Raw genomic sequence first — 17,489 nt, forward strand, 5'->3', positions numbered from 1 at the left:
TTTACAGGAAACAATAACAATGTTTGGAGAAGAACAGAATAGGTTATAACAGCAACTTATAAACTTTTAGAGTCTGCAAATCAGACTCAAATGAACAAGAACAAATAAAATAATGTGGTTGTTTATCTCGTCACCTATTGCTCTTTTGCCCCAAACCACAAATCTACCGCATGCTCTGCCACAGCTCCAGGTCTTTTAGGAAAAACTCACAGCAGAAGAAAGGCTGGCAGGCCAGAGACTGCTTCTAAGGAGAAAACAATATTGGCTGGAACTGCAGTTTCTTTCAATCTCAGAGAAAACTTGTTTTCAAATCACTTATTTTTACAGGACATTTTTCCTGTAAACGCACCATACCTTGGGGGTAAAATCGAGTTCTTCTTCCTCAGAAGTGTGCCAACTGTCATCACTCCCCTCCTTCTCAGAGCTTCTTAAAAAGCAAAGCAAAATGAGTACTGTGTCTCTCAGATCATTCCTCAAGTAAGTGTTAGGTATTTTTAAAGTCTCACCTTATTGAGTCTCCTTGGGAAAAGTCATCTATTGCTGTTCAAACATTAATTGACATGTTGAAATTAGATTTGACATGCTAAAAATTAACCAGTACATACAAACATTTAACATGGACAACTCTACAGCTCACAACAGAATGAAACTTTGGGTAGTCAATTCAACACAAGACAGCATGAATGAATACATTTCCAAAACAACTGCTTTTTCAAGCCATACTGAATTAAAAAAAGAAAAACAAAAAAAGACCAGAAGTATATCTCCTTTGGACTCTTACACCTAGAATTTTAAGAAACATTTCTAAACTAAAAAAAAAATGCATAGCATGAATATGCTATGTTAGTAAACAATTAACAAAATGGTGGTGGTTTAGCAAGACAGTAAGTAAATGAACCTCTGAAGCACTCATATTACGCACACGAGTACACATCACATGCAGAGATTTTACTGTTTTATGTAACATTATGTACAACATTATGCTATATACTACACTATCTGCTGCTCTACCCAGTTACAGATTATTCTGAAAAGGTAAAGAAAAATCAAAAAGCATAATCAAGATCTAAAGCTTATCCTCAGGTAGAAGAATCACCAGCAGTTCTCTACACTGCACCAAAGAGGATATTCAACAGACAAAAGGGGCATAAGCAGGGCATTCTATACTACACTCCAAGCTTTCATCAGTGTTATGAAGGCAAACTTGCACGTAGGATCATAGGATAAATCAGGTCAGAAGGGACATCAGGAAGTCTCTTAGCCAATCGCCTCCTCAAAGCAGGCTCAGCTATGAGGTCAGATAAGGTTGCTTAGGGCTTTATCCAGTCCGGTCTTGAACACCTCCAAGGAGGAACACTGTACAACCTCTCTGTTTTACTGTCCTTATCATGGTGAAGCTTCTCACATCCAATTAGAGACTCTCTTGTTTCCATTTATGCCCCTTGTATCTCCGCCTCCTGTCATGCACCACTGGGAAGCACCTGGCTTTGTCTTCTCCTCATATGTACTGGAGGCTGCTGCTATGTCCCCTTCAAAGTCGCCTCTTCTCTAGGCTGAACGAGCCCAGTTTCCTCAGCCTCTCCTCAAAGGGCAAGTACGAGTTTGATGGCCCTCCACTGAACTTGCTCACTGTTGAAAGACCAATCTCTCTTGCACTGGGGGCTCAAAATTATACCCAGGGAGCTGGACACAATCCAGTGAGTGCCAAGTAGGGGTGGACAATCACTTTCCTCAATCTCTTGTCTATGCTGCTCTTAATACAGCCGAGGACACCGCTGACCTTCTGAGCTGCCAGGGCACCCTGCTGGCTCATGCTCATCTCACTGACCCAGACCCTCTGGGCCTTCTCAACAAAGCAGCTCTCCAGCCAGGCAGTCCCAGCATGTTTTATAGCAAGTGGTTGTTCCTTTCTGCTTGCAGGACTTGGCATTTGCCCTTGCTGAATTTCATAAGACAGGCCTGACAGTCCATTTACTCAGCTTGTCAAGGTCCCTCTGAATGGCAGTGCTGCCCTGAAACATATCTACTGATCCCCCCAATTTGGGGCCACTTGCAAACTTGATGAGAGTGCACTCTAGCACATTACTGATGTACTAAAGAAATCTGAACTCTAGGAATCCAGCCTGAAGACTGCTAAAACCTCTCAACTATCAACAACTAAGATGAAATAAAAGGGCTCTTCAATTCCCAAGACAGAAGGGAAAAAACAAACAAATACAACCTCCACGTAGTAGCTATTTCAGTGTTCCTCAAGTTCTCGATAACTAATTCTTGTTAACTATCATAACAAAATGAAGTTGCTTATAAACAGGAGACTGGTGACCTTCCATAAAGTTGCATGATGACAACCAAACCGAGGTCTTGGACAAAATCATTAAAGGGAAAAGAAAACAAATGCATATCATGCCTGAAGCCATCTCCTCTACTACCAGTAAACCACAAATGAGCATGGAAATTTTGTCTGTCCTAAAGACAGGATTTATGTGGGAACTTTGATGAGTACATCTCCTGACCTGAACAGGGCTTTCAGACAATGAAATACAGTGTACATGTTCAGTGTAGACATGTCATGCAGCCAAAACCTAGAGGCTGAAACTTCTAGTGCAAGGACAAGCTAAAACAGTTAAAATACCAACACAGTCTCTGATTTTTAATGTTTCCTATTACAAACACATAATATTTAAAAATATTAATTAGTTTTACATACCGCAGTTTTCTGTTAACTCACTCAGTACCAGCAGTCTAATCTACCTGCTAACCTCCCAAGCTGAATAAAAATCTGTCTCTTAGAACTGGGTGGATAGGGTGGACCAGTGAGTTACAGACACTTGACAGGTGACTTCAGTTTTATTTTCAATTAGTACAGTTATAATTAGTCAAACCAGCTGAGTAAGTTATCTGAACTTTTGCTTTCAATGTATAGTAACTTTAAGCAATTATCAAAACCAGGTCACATTGTCCTTTAGAAGGCAAGAGAGAAAGTTCATGAGCCAGCTTTCAGACAGATATTGATGCCCTACTGTGGAAATGGGATCTAGAAAAGCAGTCTCTGAGGACTGCTTGTTTCCACTTTAATTGAAGTTCATTTCCATTTTAGAGTAACAGAAGAGTATATTTTAAAAAAATTATTTACTTTCACTAATGACACAAAGCAAACACTCAATTCAATAATAAAGGACCCATGCAAAACATGCAAACAAATAAAAAGCACCCAAAGCCCGCTCTCAAGTCTAATTTATAAAACTAAAACCATCAAAACAGGGACCTCCAGGATAATAAACATCATAGATGTGTTAATATTTGTATATTGAACAACATGTTTCATATTTGAAATGCTACTGTATAGAATACCTTTCCTTGATTTTCCTGTTCTTGATGTCTGGTTAGGAGATTGTTGCATTCCTATATCCATTTAGGAAAAGGCATGTAAAGGACAGATGAAACAGTGACATCAGAATAAGTCTGAATTCCCAGAAATTTGGAAAACATAAGCAGTACATCAACAAAGCTATAGCAATGGGAGAATGTACTGTGACTATCAGCCTACTCTACAGCTATAAGTGCTAGAAACAAAACCAGTCACAATCTACAGAACTCTACTCTCAAGATACAGTGTCACTGTAACTTAATTTACTTGCTCCATGTAAAATACCCCCATTCCAATATTTTGAAATACTGAAACAGATTATCAGAAATTTACTCTACGCCGACTTCATATTTCCCTCAACTTGACTAGTCCTCATCTAGCACAGACTGCAAATGCAATTCCTTCATATCTGTAGAGTGCTTTATACATACAGCACACTTAAAATCCCTCCCTCTAAGCATCCCAAAAATCCTTAGGTGCCAACAACTAAACTCTGGAGATACACTATCCAGAAATTTTGAAGGAAATCTTGGCTCTCAGTACTCACACCACCATGCAACTTCTAGCCATTATGTTATTTACACTCCCTCAAGTTACAGTTTTAGCATGTTTGTTATCCCTCACTAAAAAAGCAACCCAGAAACTTGTTGCCTTAAACCAGCTCACCTTAAAAGTTGTGTCAGTTGGTACCTGATGCAAACATAGGCCCCTCCTACCTCAGTTTGAAGATAAGAGAGTCCTCCTTATATTGGTTTGACCATGCTGAACTGTTCACATACAGAAGCTATGCCACCAGGCAAAACACAGACATGACAAGCAGTCAGAATGAATACCCTGTTCCCCAGGGCTATAGCCAGGCCACAACTGGACCGAAACAGGTGCATTGACTGGTGTGAGTGTTATGCATGTGTGTTTGTGTGCGTATGCATGTCTGTGTGTTGTGGAACAGAGGTTTTAGAATATAAATCACTATCCACCTGCTCTACCCATCCTACTTAGTAAAATTTTTATTTTTAGTCAACGAGGGGTGTGGTTCTGTTATTGCAGCTACCCGACACCAAATTTCTTCATGACAAGGCCATAACACTTGTCTCAGAGCAGAAGGGAGTCCTGCTTATATTGATTTTACCACAAATACATGGAATAGATGTGGCAAAAGGACTCCTATCAAAAACATACACTTGAAGAGTTAAGAAAGGACCTCAAGACGGTTTCTCATTCCTTCTCCATTTCTCAGTTTTCTTAAAAGGTGATACAGGACAGCTTTTCCTGACCTCAGGAGATGTAAATCACACTGAAGCACTCATTTCTTTTCCAAGAGTTCTATGATGAAAAACCAACAGTTTCTGTAGGGACTCAGGGAAACACTGAAGGAATAATACACTAATATGCAGTGCAGTAGCTAAAAAAAAAGCTGCCACTGCAGACATACTAGACATCTGAATCCTTGCCTTTAGGAAAATTGCATAATTATTATTTTTTGCCAAAGAAATTCCAACTTTGGAATCTAAAAGTCTAAAAATCTACGAAGTCTGTCATTCAATATGCTAGGGCTGGATGCCACGCATTTGGAGGTTTTTGCAAACCTGTCTGTGATTAATAAAAAGGTTCACATTCTGACAAAAAGTAAACATTCAAATAAGCATGAGCCAACTTCTTAAATATGCTGACTTGCTCATTAGAGGAGAATATTTTGAAGAATGGTCAACAAGTGCAAAAGCAGCAAAAGGAATAAGGACAACATTGAAGATCCCAGAAAAACAGTACAGAAGAGCAAAAAAGAAAAGAAAAGAATTCCAAAGTGGCTGCTTCTCTGGCCTCTCAAGATCATCCCAGCTTCTCCTCTAACAGAGGCTTCAAAGACTGTTACTGCAGCATATCAAGGGGACTCTCACGATGCAGGACCTGTGCTTTGTGGGTGCAAGCCACAGACTGCAGAATTAATGCCAATAAATGTTCCCTATATGCTACTAATCTCTCTCCCTCAACATGCTGGGGTCATCTTTTAAGAGACTGAGCACAAGGAGAAAAGGATTCATACTACTCAGAAGAAAAACAAGTCCTACTAGAAACAGACTGAGAACAGAGCATACTCTTTCTCCTCCCAAGTCCTTAACCCACATAACATTCTCTTCACATTTACTATGCCTCTCCAAATGAAGATAAGAAGTAAATATTTCCCATAATATTGGGGACTTATATTAGTAGTATTATAATTTTCAAGGAATGGGGCAAATTATTGGGTTTAAGAACCCATACTTCCCTGAGGGTATGTCAGTTTTGGAATCACACAACAGTATTACTCTTCAAGCCACATATTTTAAAATAACCCAGGATATATGCACAGGAGGCAGTAACAGAAAGTGCTGTTTGGGTGAAAGCAACATTTTGCTGATTAAACTACCTGTACCAATCCCCTTCCAAAAAAAAAACCCCAACAAAAAACCCAAAAAACCCCACCCCAAACAAAACAAAAAAACAAAACCCCACAAACTCTTCCTTCAATCTATCAAGAAACTTTACAAATCTCCGACTAGATCAAAGCAACTGTTCTCACATCAAAGGAACAAAGTTTGGCTCTAAATTAAATTCCCATATCTGGGAAAAGTCAGTGAGGAAAAATACCCCATGTTTTGCTCATATTTCTCAACATATTTAAAAAAGGAGTAATGAACTGTGTTTGAACACTGTCTGCTGCCCATTTGCCACATAGTTCTGATATAACACCCTTAAAAGACCAGAAAGAATAAAACTTCCCACTGTAGGGCCTGAGATGTAAAGTACAAGACAAACAATTTCATTTACATTAAAATATTGATTTTCTAAGATTCCTATCGGGCTGTGTGAGCTCATAAGCATAGACTGGATTTTAAAAACCCACTGAAAGAGTTAATTTTTTGATCACAAGGCAATTTAATTGTTTTTCTGGATCACAAGGTAATACGGATTTTTTTAAAGTTTACTTCATAAAATTACTGAAAGTGGAAGAAAAGCATTATTTTTATTGTAAATCAAACTATGTCCAAGAAGATACAGTATACACAGACACTGCATTGTTGTTGCTAACAAAGTGACTTTTCCAAGACAATTTTTCCTAAATACATCTCTACAGCACCTACACGGAAACAATTGTAACTGATGCTGAGAAATAAGATGACTCACTAAAAGGAGCTTAGTGCAGGTGAAACTATTAATATTAGAACAAAGACACACAAACTCAGTGGAAATAACAAGACGTATCTTCCTGCTAAGTCATCTGTTGCTTCCCAACTACAGAAATATGAACAACTACACAGGATGAACCTACTGCTTTTGCAATTGGATTTTCACAATCTGAATGGCCATCTATAGGTAAAAGTACACACCTGAAAAAGAAAAACACTCTTGCCTAGTTCCTTCCCTGTCCCCCTTCGCTCTCTCTCTCTCTAGGAAAACCTATATAGATGGGCAATCTGACAGGCAGAAGGCAGCAAGCCTGTAAGTGGACATGTAGCACACAAATAACAACTGCCTTCACAGCCTGACAAGAAGCACCTCCAATTAGCAACAAATAAGCACATTCACAAAACTTCTTGTACTACTCCATCTGATGCCTCTGCTAAAGTCAATGGTGAACACAATAAGTGTTAACAATACAAACCGCCTAAAGAAAAGGCTATAATGATTTTCCTCATGAGCTCCTCCATGGTTAGGGATCCTACCTCCTCTGTCCACAGCAGGTGCACCCAACGTAAAGCCAGCAGCTCCTGCCCGGTGAGGAGTACTAAGTACCGTGATGCCTTGTGCACTACCTGCCGAAGCTTCTCCTGTGTTTTCCCAGTCTGCGTATTCTGCCAGTTGTTTACTAAGACTATATAGAAAAAGAGAGGAAATATGTTTGGTAAAAATAACCACATACTTGCATATACCATTTAACAGAATAGTTAACAGCCACTTATTATCAGTCCTACACATATTCATAGCCATATGAATTCATATACTTGTATGTATTCACTAAGGGTAATACACACAGAACTTATTGCATGACTATTACATACTTCAATAGAATGAACATGACTGTAGTGAATATAGATGCATATTCATACCTACGAAATTATTAACTCTTGCTTGGTATGTTTTTTTCAGCCTAGCTTTTAAGCACCCATAACCACCTTAGAGAAGGAACACTCACAAATACAAAGCTATGCATGAGAGGAGTAAAACTGCTTAAGATTTTAACAAAAGGGATATCAGTTAGATCTCATCTGAAACAAAAGGCTGGCAGTTCCTGGTCATTGTAGTGGAAGTCAGTAAGAACAACAGCGCTGGTCTGGGGAGAGCATTTACGTGCATTTCTGTTTGCCAAGTTCCACCTCTGGATAACGGTAGGATACAGACACTTTTTAGAGTTTATATCGGGCAGATGTGAGCTTAGCAACAAAACTTGAAATCTAACAGAGAATTCTGGGTGGAAACTTTCCTCAACTTCCAAATTAACACTAGACACAGGAACGATACATATCGGAAAACATCACTGAGCACAGCTTCAAGACAGGTCTCAACACACCATTAAACCTTGGTGCTGTTACCAAAAATGTTCAAAAGCCACACTGATAACTGACAACTTATTCTAACGATAAAGTTGAAAATTTACCTCGAATATCCATGAATAACAGCGTAATCCTCAGCTGTCCATCCATTAGTGTCTTTTTGGGAAACATCAGCACCATACTGAAGAAGAACTTTTATCAAATTAAGCTCCCCACCAGAAGCAGCAGTCATAAGTGGTGTTCTGAAACATCCAAAATATGATATGAAATAGATCATTTTACACACATACTGTAATTATTTGTATTCCTGTTTGCTCTCAAAAAAAGTATTATCCCCATTACTTTAAAATGAACGAAAGAAAAAGCAGTTTTCGTTAAGTATTAAGAGCAACAATAAAATGGGAGAGGGAGTCAAAACAATTAAATGTTTAATCTTCAGACAAAGCTTCCACATAGACACCACTTACGTAGAAACTATGCTGCTATGCAGGAGATGGTTTTTTGAACTGAGGTGATGCTGCTGAGCTAATGGCACATTTCCTGCCAGAAGGGTCATCCCAGACAATGCCTTCTTGCAATTCTCAATGCAGAAAGCATCCACTGAGGTATAACAGCAGCCAAGTGCAGACCTGCTTTCACAAGTCACACAGAAATAGCTTCTTCTGTGTGGCTCCCTGTTTTTATTCAGAGCTCATTCCCATGCCTGTCATCAATCCAACCTAAAGAATACTAAGGAGACCCATGTAGAGTTTTGACAAACCTCTCACCTTTCACACTGATCTCGAGCATGCACATCAGCTCCTTTTTTAAGGAGAAACTCTACTATCTCTTCATGATGTTCGGAGACAGCAAGAATAAGTGGGGTATATCCCTCCTGAAAGGACAGATAAATAAATCAAGATAAAAATCAAAGTAAAAAAACCCTTCAAGAGAAATATTAATGCAACTTTTTGAAAGAACTTCCTTAACAAATATAAAAATTTACCTTATTCTGGCATCAATATTGGCATTATGCTCAAGTAACAGCCCCGCTACAGTTGTATTAGGAGACAGGACAGCCAGGTGAAGGGCAGTGTTGCTGTCAGCGTCTGCCAGATTCGGGTCAGCACCATGCTCTAGCAGAATAGCCACACATTCTTCTTGCTGGCACTGTACTGCCTGGGAACAACACACAAAAAAGGAAAAACTTCCAGCATTTATATTTCACGCTGTTACAGTTCCCTCAGCTTCCCAATGCTGGAAAATAAGAGCACCTTCAAAGATTAGCTAACATATGCCTATTCCACGCTGATTACAACATGCATGTTTCTACACAGGTCGTGTAAAGAATCCTACAAGATACATCCTTTAGTGCATAATCAATAAGTCCCACTTACAAGAACATAACATATTCCACATACCTTCATCAGTGGCGATCTGTTATCATTGTCAAGAAGATTTAGCTTACAGTTGTTTTCTACAAGATACGTAACGACATCCACATGGCCATTCGCACAAGCGAGATGCAGAGGTGTCCTAAAAATTAAATATATTAAATTAGCACAGACAGACAACTAAAGAAACCATTTCAGGCTGCGATAAATGGATACAACCACAAGTTTCACTTTGCAAAAAGCAAGCTTAAGAAAAGATTTCTCATTCCATTACCAGTAACAGCAGTTGCATACCAAATGCCTGAGGCTGGCTAGCAAAAACCCTCCACAGCATCTGCTTAGTAAGGTGACATTTCCTTCACTGTAGAACTGAATCCGCACAAACAGATTCCTGTGCCCAGGCATTGGGCACTGCCTCCAGCAGGACTACACACATGGTATAGCAACAGAGACCAAAGTCTGGGAATCTGAGGACTATGGCAAGTAAACCTCTAAATTCTTATATGATTGTTCATGTGCCAGAAGTGTATCAGAGATGTAGGAGATGGGTTTTATAGTAAGAATATTAGTGTTTCCCTGCACTTTGAGAATTTCTGCTTTTTCTCTAGCTTGCTCACTATTGCAGCAAAAACAAGAACACACTTGCACCAAAGCACCTCTGATAACATGTAGCAAACCAGACAGCAGAACACTGTAATTCTGACCACAGGAAAGTAATATTTGACCTTCCTGACATGTATAACTATCATAGTCATAAAAAGCCTGCTACAGAGGAAGTCCTCTCCAAGGAGGTAATACTGTGTTTCCACAATACATGACCAGCCTAAGAAAATGAAACTTTTTTCTTCAAGTTAAAGCCTTGCCAGAAAGAAAAGGGCTCCTTCAAACCACAGAACATCTTAGGTCTGACGCCAATTAACCAGCCTACCTGTACCCAAAGACACAATCACCCAGAAAGTCCTTGCATGTGTTTCCCCCTAAATCACAGGCACAAAGCAGCACCAGCTTCACTCTGTGCAGAAGGCAAAGTGCCTGCTGCTCTGCAGGACACCTGTCCCAACAGAGCAGGAGACAAGCTAGAAAACAGCCGGGACCTTCCTCCCTTGAAGGTGATGCAATGAAAATTCTGCAGTTTCTCAACAACTGAGGGAACGCCAGCACTAGTTTTGAACTGCGTCACTGTGGGTAGGTCCTTCTCTGTATTTAGGAAAGCTCAGCTAAGCTTGCAATTGTTTTAGTACCTTGCTGAGAGACAGGAGCGCAACGGCTCCCTGGCTAGGTGGGAACGGAAAGCGAGAGGTACACAAATGCAGTGGCACGTGATGCAGAAACACAGCAATTTGTAATGCAGATATTTCTTGTTACAGGGCAGCTGATGAGCCTCCTCCACGGCAACAAGGATGAGGACAAGAAAAACACACAAAACTTCAAAGAATTTGTAATGTCTTGCTACAGACAGGGAACTGACTGAAGCATCAACAGAAGAGTCCCTCAAGAGTGACTACCACTACTTTTTGAGAAATTCCAATGTAAGTATGCAGGATCCTTCATCTCTGAAGAAATGACTGACTGAGATTATCTGAAAGCTAACCAGGTCTGGTTATGAAGGAGTCCCTGGTCATCTAAAAGCTGCTACTACCAAGCACTAGGAAACATGACAAACCTGAAGAAGTCACTATCAGCTATGCAAACAGAAAAGCCTTCAGAAAACCTGTGGACTCACTGCTGCCCTCCTCAACCAAGCCTCTCAGTCTGGCAACAGGAAAGGAGATGGCTCTGCTTGGAGCAAGGCCTGCTGAGCTCCACAGAAGATCCACTTCAGTGAACAGACTGGCAGAGAACATCAGAATGTTCACAGGTGCCTGTCCCCACAAGAGGCCTCCAGTAACACCAAAGCTGTTCTGCCACCCAGCCTTGGGGACCCTGCCCAGACTCTGTTCCTTTGGCTGCTGCAATCCTACGTGGATCACCCATGGGGTAGAAGAGAACTGCTGATGTCTGAGCAGCTGCAAAACAACCCCACTGGGGACCACAGGGAAACAGCAGGTTGGTGGCACACACTTCCAACGGCACTTGATCCGACAACCCAGCAGCTACAAGCTAAGCAATGAAAAGCTCTAGAGTTCACTCTGACAGGCAGCTGACAGGGTAAATCTCTCTTAGCGATTAGCTTTGGCTCAGGATGCATGACTAGCTGGCGTTGTACCTACACTGCTTCCAACTCCGTGCTGAGTTTTGCCCATCTCTTTCAGCAAGGCTGAAGGCTTTGCTAGACCACCTCTGAAAAGCTGCCTGCTCCTAACTGATGCTGTTCCAAGCGCATTTTTTGGGAGGTCCTATGGACTACAGGACCCACTTTATGGAAGGAGCCTGTAGGTGTGATACTTGCCACGTCCCTGGAGCAGGATTTTGCTTTCAAAAAACCTGAGGAGCAGAACTGAGACATTCATATGAACAATGCACACATTTTAGCCATTACTTCCCACGTTTCCTATTCTTCGCTTCTATTTCCAATGATGTCAACTCTTCCAGTCCCTGGAGAACACAATGAAGTTCTGAAACACAACTGCATCTGGTGGTCACTCACGACACACATCACACCCACAAGCACTTAAGAGGGCTGTCCTGGTTTCGGCTAGGACAGAGTTAATTTTCTTTCTAGTAGCTGGTATAGTGCTGTGTTTTGGATTTAGTAGGAAAAGAATGTTGATAACACACTGATGTTTTTAGTTGTTGCTAAGTAGTGTTTATACTAAGTCAAGGATTTTTCAGCTTCTCGTGCCCAGCCAGCAAGAAGGCTGGAGGGGCACAAGAAGCTGGGAGGGGACACCATCAGGACAGCTGACCCAAACTGGCCAAAGAGCTATTCCATACCATATGACATCATGCCCAGTATATAAACTGGGGGGAGTTAACTGGGAGGGGGGATCGCGGCTCGGGAACTAACTGGGCATCGGTCAACGAGTGGTGAGCAATTGCATTGTGCACCATTTGCTTTGTATAGTTTAATTCTTTTAGTATTGCTATTGTCATTATTATCATTATCATTGTTTTTCATTCCTTTCTGTCCTATTAAACTGTCTTTATCTCAACTCACGAGGTTTTTTTCCCTGATTCTCTCCCCCATCCCAGGGGTGGGGGGGCAGTGAGCGAGTGGCTGCGTGGTGCTCAGCTGCCGGCTGGGGTTAAACCATGACAAGGGCATAGGTGGACCTGCAACCCTCATGGCTGATACAGTGCACAGGGGCTGCAGCAAGCAGGCAGACTCTGTCCACTGAATCCCCCTCAGGTAAGCTTTTCAGGAGCTTTTCAGCACTGAGCGTTGTCATGCCAAAACCATCACAGTGCTCTATCATACGTACATTGCCTTGTCTCTTGGTTTTTTTTTTACAGTGTGTTACTTTATTTGCCCGGTTATAACACTGATAATAGCATGACACACAGAAGGAAACCTTTCCAGAGGAAACAAAGCTTTCTAGACAAGATGAACTTAAAATGCAAAAACTAGCCAAATTTCATACCAGGGTCTGCTAAGACCTGATGACTGACTGAATCAGCCACAGTGAAAGCAGCAAGAAGAAAAACAAGAGAAATATTCAGCAGCTATTTCCATAAATGCCATTGGGCACCTTTGACTCAGGCAGTTGGAGTATGCACAAAATGCACTCAATTCACCTTAAACTGCAATCCCCATCTCCAGCTGCATAAACAAATACTGACTGGCAACACTCAGGCACACAACCCACATTACTAAAGTGCATGCTTACTGTGCTCTTCCTTGCTTCTCCTACAAATCTAGGTGGTTTTAGGTGTTTTCAGGGCAATAAGCTATCTGGCTGGCAAAAGTCCAGCCTTCAAGATAGCCTAGGAAGCTGAACTGCTCTGATAAAACCAGCATCTCTTCAGAATATCATGAAGGTTTTGACTCCAAGTCTTTTCAGAAGAGGCATTAAACGGCTGACACACACAAGACCCAAAACCTTCAGATGATTCCCTTATGCTTACGATGGATCACTAGCAGCTATGCCGCAGCCCCGGGCTCCTCCTTAAGATATAATTGCCAAGTACTTGCTGTGCTTGACTCAAAAACCCACACAATAATACCTGCCAGAAGCAGCAGCTTCTCCCGCAAGTCGCTGCCCAGATCTTCCAATCCAAGGTACTGATTAGCTGTACTAAAGCCTCAGAGCAAACAACTAAGTAACTGCCACCTAAAACCAGACTGTTGCTTTGGCTGCCACATCACAGTCACAAAAGGCACATCAGGCAACTGTGCATGCAGCATCAATAAACAACACATTTATTCTGCGCTATAACTCTTTCCTAACTGCAGTGCTTACCTCTCCTTAAATTACTCCCAGTTGAGGCAGCGCAGCTTTCTCAGCTCAACTACTAAACCTGCACGCTGAGCCCTCAGAGATACACGCGATTGCACTTTAACTTCAAAGCGTGGCTAGAGAATGGCCATGAGGCGGCTCCTGCAACCCACCTTTATCGGTCTGCTGCCAGCTCGCTTCCACTCCTGCGCCCCCAGGCAAGGACATACGACTCCGGGAACGAGGGCACTGAGGCGGCCGGGGCAAAAAGGGTAAGGCGACAGTTGGATGCTAGGCCGAATTCAAGGGTTTCTGGCAGCACAAGCCTGATTCCCACACCCAGCCAAGGGCCGAGCTCGGCTGCGGAGCCAGCCCCCCCGCTGCTCGCAGCGACGCGGCCGTTCGCCCCCAGCGCCGCTGAGCTGCCGGGGGCTGCAGCTGCACCTGGGGATCCCGGCGCTGCACCGGGACCCGCCAGCCCGCCTCAGCACCCGCCCGGCGCTGCTCCCCCCCTTACCGCTCCGCCTTGTCCCGCCCGTCGATGCCGTGTTTCTTCAGTCCCTGCCGCACCTGGGCCAGGTCGCCGCTGGCGGCCGCACGGTGCAGCTTGCCCAGGTCCTTCTGCCGGAGCTCGTAGGCACCGGCGGGGCAGGGCAGGGAGGCGCTGCCGGGCGGCGGGTGCCCCTTCCTCTTCCTCCCGAACCCGAAGATCCTCTTCATCCCGCGGCAGGGACGCGGGCACGGTCCCGCCTCAGGGGAGCGACGGCGGGAGGCACCCGGCGGGCTGTGTCGGGCCCCGGGCAGGGACAGGGGAGCGGAGCCCCCGGCAGCGGCCTCGGCCCGGTACGGCTGCTGCGGAGCGAACCGCCGGCGGGCCGGCAGCCCGAGGGCAAGGGCTTGCTCCCCCGGTGACAGCGGCAGCCCCCAGGGCCACAGCCTCCCATACGACGGCGAGCCTCGCGCAGGCGCGGTTGGACGGCAACGGAAGGGTAAAGGCCCGCTCCGCCCGCCGCGCGGGGAGCGCGAGCGGGTCCGCGCATGCGCGGCTTCGGGAGGGTCGGAGTGTTAGCGAGGCACTTAAATGTCGCAGGGGTTGCCGGCATGCGTGTCTGTAAGCTCGGTTCCTGGTCTGCCCGTGGGCGCGTTTGTCGGGTATGTCAAACGGTGAGTGATGTCGCTTTCTCCCCCTCAGGCGCCAGGCTGCGACGACGGCTCCGGGGAAGGAGGCTCCTGGATGCGGCTCTGCCGAGCGCGGTGGCGGCAGTGACAGGTCTGGCGTGCCCTGGCGGGTAACGGCGGGGATCGCGCACCCCACAGAGCACTCGGGGATCGCTGCTGTGAAGCTGGTGGGGGTGTTGATGTCCCTGGCCGCAGCAGTTCCCCGCTGGCCCCCGGGGAGGGGGTGTCTGCGCTGTGAGGTCACAGCGCTGTGAGCGCATGGGGCTGCTCGGCCTAGTTTGCTTTAAAAGCAAATTGTGCAAACTGAGAAAGTGCATTTAGTGCAGAACAAGAAAATCTCATAAAGGAGTTACGGACCTCATGCATTTTTTAATTGGGTATATTTGTTTTCTTCCAGACATCTTAGAAGAAAAGCAGGATTTTATTTACAAGATGGCAATATAGAGTAAACACAATCTATCTCTACGTTCCTTCCAGGAGGAGGTATTTCTTCTCAAGTCCTTTTCAAGTGGACACATGCTCAGCCACAAAACCTTCTGGTTTTTTACAGGTCACTCCCCAACCAAGACCAGGAGACCCTACAGTCCCTGTCAAATGTTTCAGAATGGTATCAATAAAAACCCCTGTGATTAGAGAGTCAGCTTTAGTTGGTAGGGACTTTGGTAGCTGACTGGGCTGAAATTTAGTTTCATGCTTTGAAGATAAGGGGGTGCTGATGGGGCCTGTGGATATAGTCATATGAGCACAACAGGAACTGTTCATTCATTATTAGCCAAAAAAGATGCAAAATGAATAGCTAGAAACTATCACTAAACGAATTATCAGCAGTTTGTATTAATTTTTGCCAGCTTTTTGATCTTTGTTCATAGTATTTCTTTAATCTCTTTGGCTCATGGGTGATGTTGAAGATACCCAAATATTTGTTTTTAGTTTTAATCCATTCCTATTTTTAATTTTTTTTTAATAGTTCCTTTTTTTTTTTTTTGGTTGGTTGGGGTTTTTTTTTAAGATGTTGGTATTTCCTATTGTGTTGCTTTGTCCTTTCAATGTGTTCTGTGCAGCTTATCTGTAGCTTTCTCAGTATCATCTAGTAACTGTTGGTTGTATTCCTGTCTGCATGAAATGTTTCATTCCCATTCTGATAACCTGCACAAGACCTGTGTACCACAGGAAGATTTCCAAATAGGGCTTAAGTGTGGCTTAAGTGTTGCATAAGCCTTGGTATTTGAGTTAGTCTGCTAAAGGTACAGCTTTCCTTTGATGTGATTCACTGTAGCTGGATAATTTCGCTCACAATCTTTGTACTGCTGAGGCACAAAATGGCAGTCTAAAATTCCCTTTTTCCAATCTGTATTTTTGCCCTATTAAATCACCCTGTGTATTTTGTTTACCAAGAAGGAAAAGGTTCAGTAAAGACTTGTGCTGATAGCTATATGCTCCTAATCATCTGGTGTAGTATACCTGCTTTGCAACTGCTGTATTCATAGGAGGGGTGTTACAACTCAGAAAAGATGTCTGGGAAGATTGCATTTCTCAGCATTGCTTGTTCTGAGGCTTAGAAGAGAACTGGGTAGTTACATGGATTCTGCAGGCAGTGACTGTAACAGCTTTTGCTCTGTCTAGGTGGAGAGCTGGAGCTGTGGTGGTGCTTCTGGTGTGTCACCTTTGGAGCGCTGTACAGTCAGTGGGTATGCTGAGTTGAGTGGCGGCAGTTTTACTTGTTCCCAGTCCAGTCTGACACGCCATAATCCCATGCACACATGTGCACACAGTAGGATTAACAGCTAGCTTTCTATTGAGAGTGTGGAATGGATTTCTTTTGGCTTCCTCTAAGTGATGAACAAGAAATGTTATTTTCTTTTCAGTACAGTAAAAGAGTTACTGCGTAACAGGAGAGACTTACTAGCATATTCAGAACCACATAGATTCACTGGTTCACGCTTTTTGGGCAACCAATATACAGTTATCATTGAAGTGGACTGTGAGTGTGTTATTGTGGAGCCAGGTAGATCATAATTGGATTTATTAGGCTTAGTTACATTTTAGTTGCTAACAAAGCAAACTAAAACTTTTGTCTTCCTTCTTTTAATTAAACCACTTACAAATTATAAACCATAGGAGAGTGAGAAATGTCTGCTAAAAGTAGGACTGTAATGCATTAAGAATTGATTTCAATTCCCAAAGGAACAGAGAGTAGCATTCCTACTAATGTGGTTATTCTCAACATTTTTTAGAAATCATGCCCTACGAGTGTAGACCTGCTACTAAAAATGTTTTTTCTTACGTTTAAATGGAATTTCCTGTATTTCAGATTTCCGTTTGTGGCCATTCCCTCTCAGCCTGTCAGTGGATGCCAAAAGGCTGCTGCTCTTCTTTACTGCCCCCTCCCCGCCCCTGATTGATAAGCTTCCCCCCCTGAGCCTTCCCAAATGAAATTCATTACAGAAAGCTCTTTACTACCTTGAGGCCTCTCCTGTTCTCATACCAAGAAGCAATAGAAGAATGGTTTCATTGTCTCTGTCTCACTCATTTTTCTTTCCAGTCTATTGATCGTCCTGAAAAATGCTGAATGTTCAGTCTCCAATCACACGAAGACCTTACATGCCGGTTCAATATAAAGTGTATCAGTGATTCCAGTGATGTTAGTGAAATCATTTGAGCTACAATGCTTTGTTGGGTCAGAGCTATGGTTGGGTATGATTGGGTTTGGTGCATCCACACAGTT

The 17,489-nt window shown here is 43.2% G+C and overlaps 1 protein-coding gene and 1 long non-coding RNA gene across 3 annotated transcripts in view; one reads left to right on the top strand and one right to left on the bottom strand.

Annotated features, from left to right (window-relative positions):
- Positions 1-14,377, bottom strand: part of LOC127028902 (repetitive organellar protein-like) — a 63,660-nt gene extending 49,283 nt beyond the window's left edge. The window contains 9 exon segments of the mRNA XM_050914555.1: positions 355-427; positions 507-540; positions 3,352-3,402; positions 7,069-7,217; positions 8,001-8,138; positions 8,664-8,767; positions 8,857-9,054; positions 9,297-9,411; positions 14,103-14,377. Coding sequence (XP_050770512.1) covers positions 355-427; positions 507-540; positions 3,352-3,402; positions 7,069-7,217; positions 8,001-8,138; positions 8,664-8,767; positions 8,857-9,054; positions 9,297-9,411; positions 14,103-14,305 — 1,065 coding nt within the window. The 5' untranslated portion in view covers positions 14,306-14,377.
- Positions 14,378-14,783: 406 nt separating this feature from the next.
- LOC127028912 (uncharacterized) lies at positions 14,784-17,280 on the top strand. 2 transcript variants are annotated; one of them, XR_007768097.1, is made up of 4 exons: positions 14,784-14,855; positions 15,162-15,247; positions 16,388-16,452; positions 17,076-17,280. It is a non-coding gene; the product is annotated as an uncharacterized LOC127028912 (long non-coding RNA). The 2 variants fall into 2 exon arrangements; XR_007768096.1 differs by having other exon boundaries at positions 16,388-17,280.
- The last annotated feature ends 209 nt before the right edge of the window (positions 17,281-17,489 follow it).

This window comes from Gymnogyps californianus, chromosome 1 (genome assembly GCF_018139145.2).
Source record: "Gymnogyps californianus isolate 813 chromosome 1, ASM1813914v2, whole genome shotgun sequence".
Lineage (NCBI taxonomy): Eukaryota > Metazoa > Chordata > Aves > Accipitriformes > Cathartidae > Gymnogyps > Gymnogyps californianus.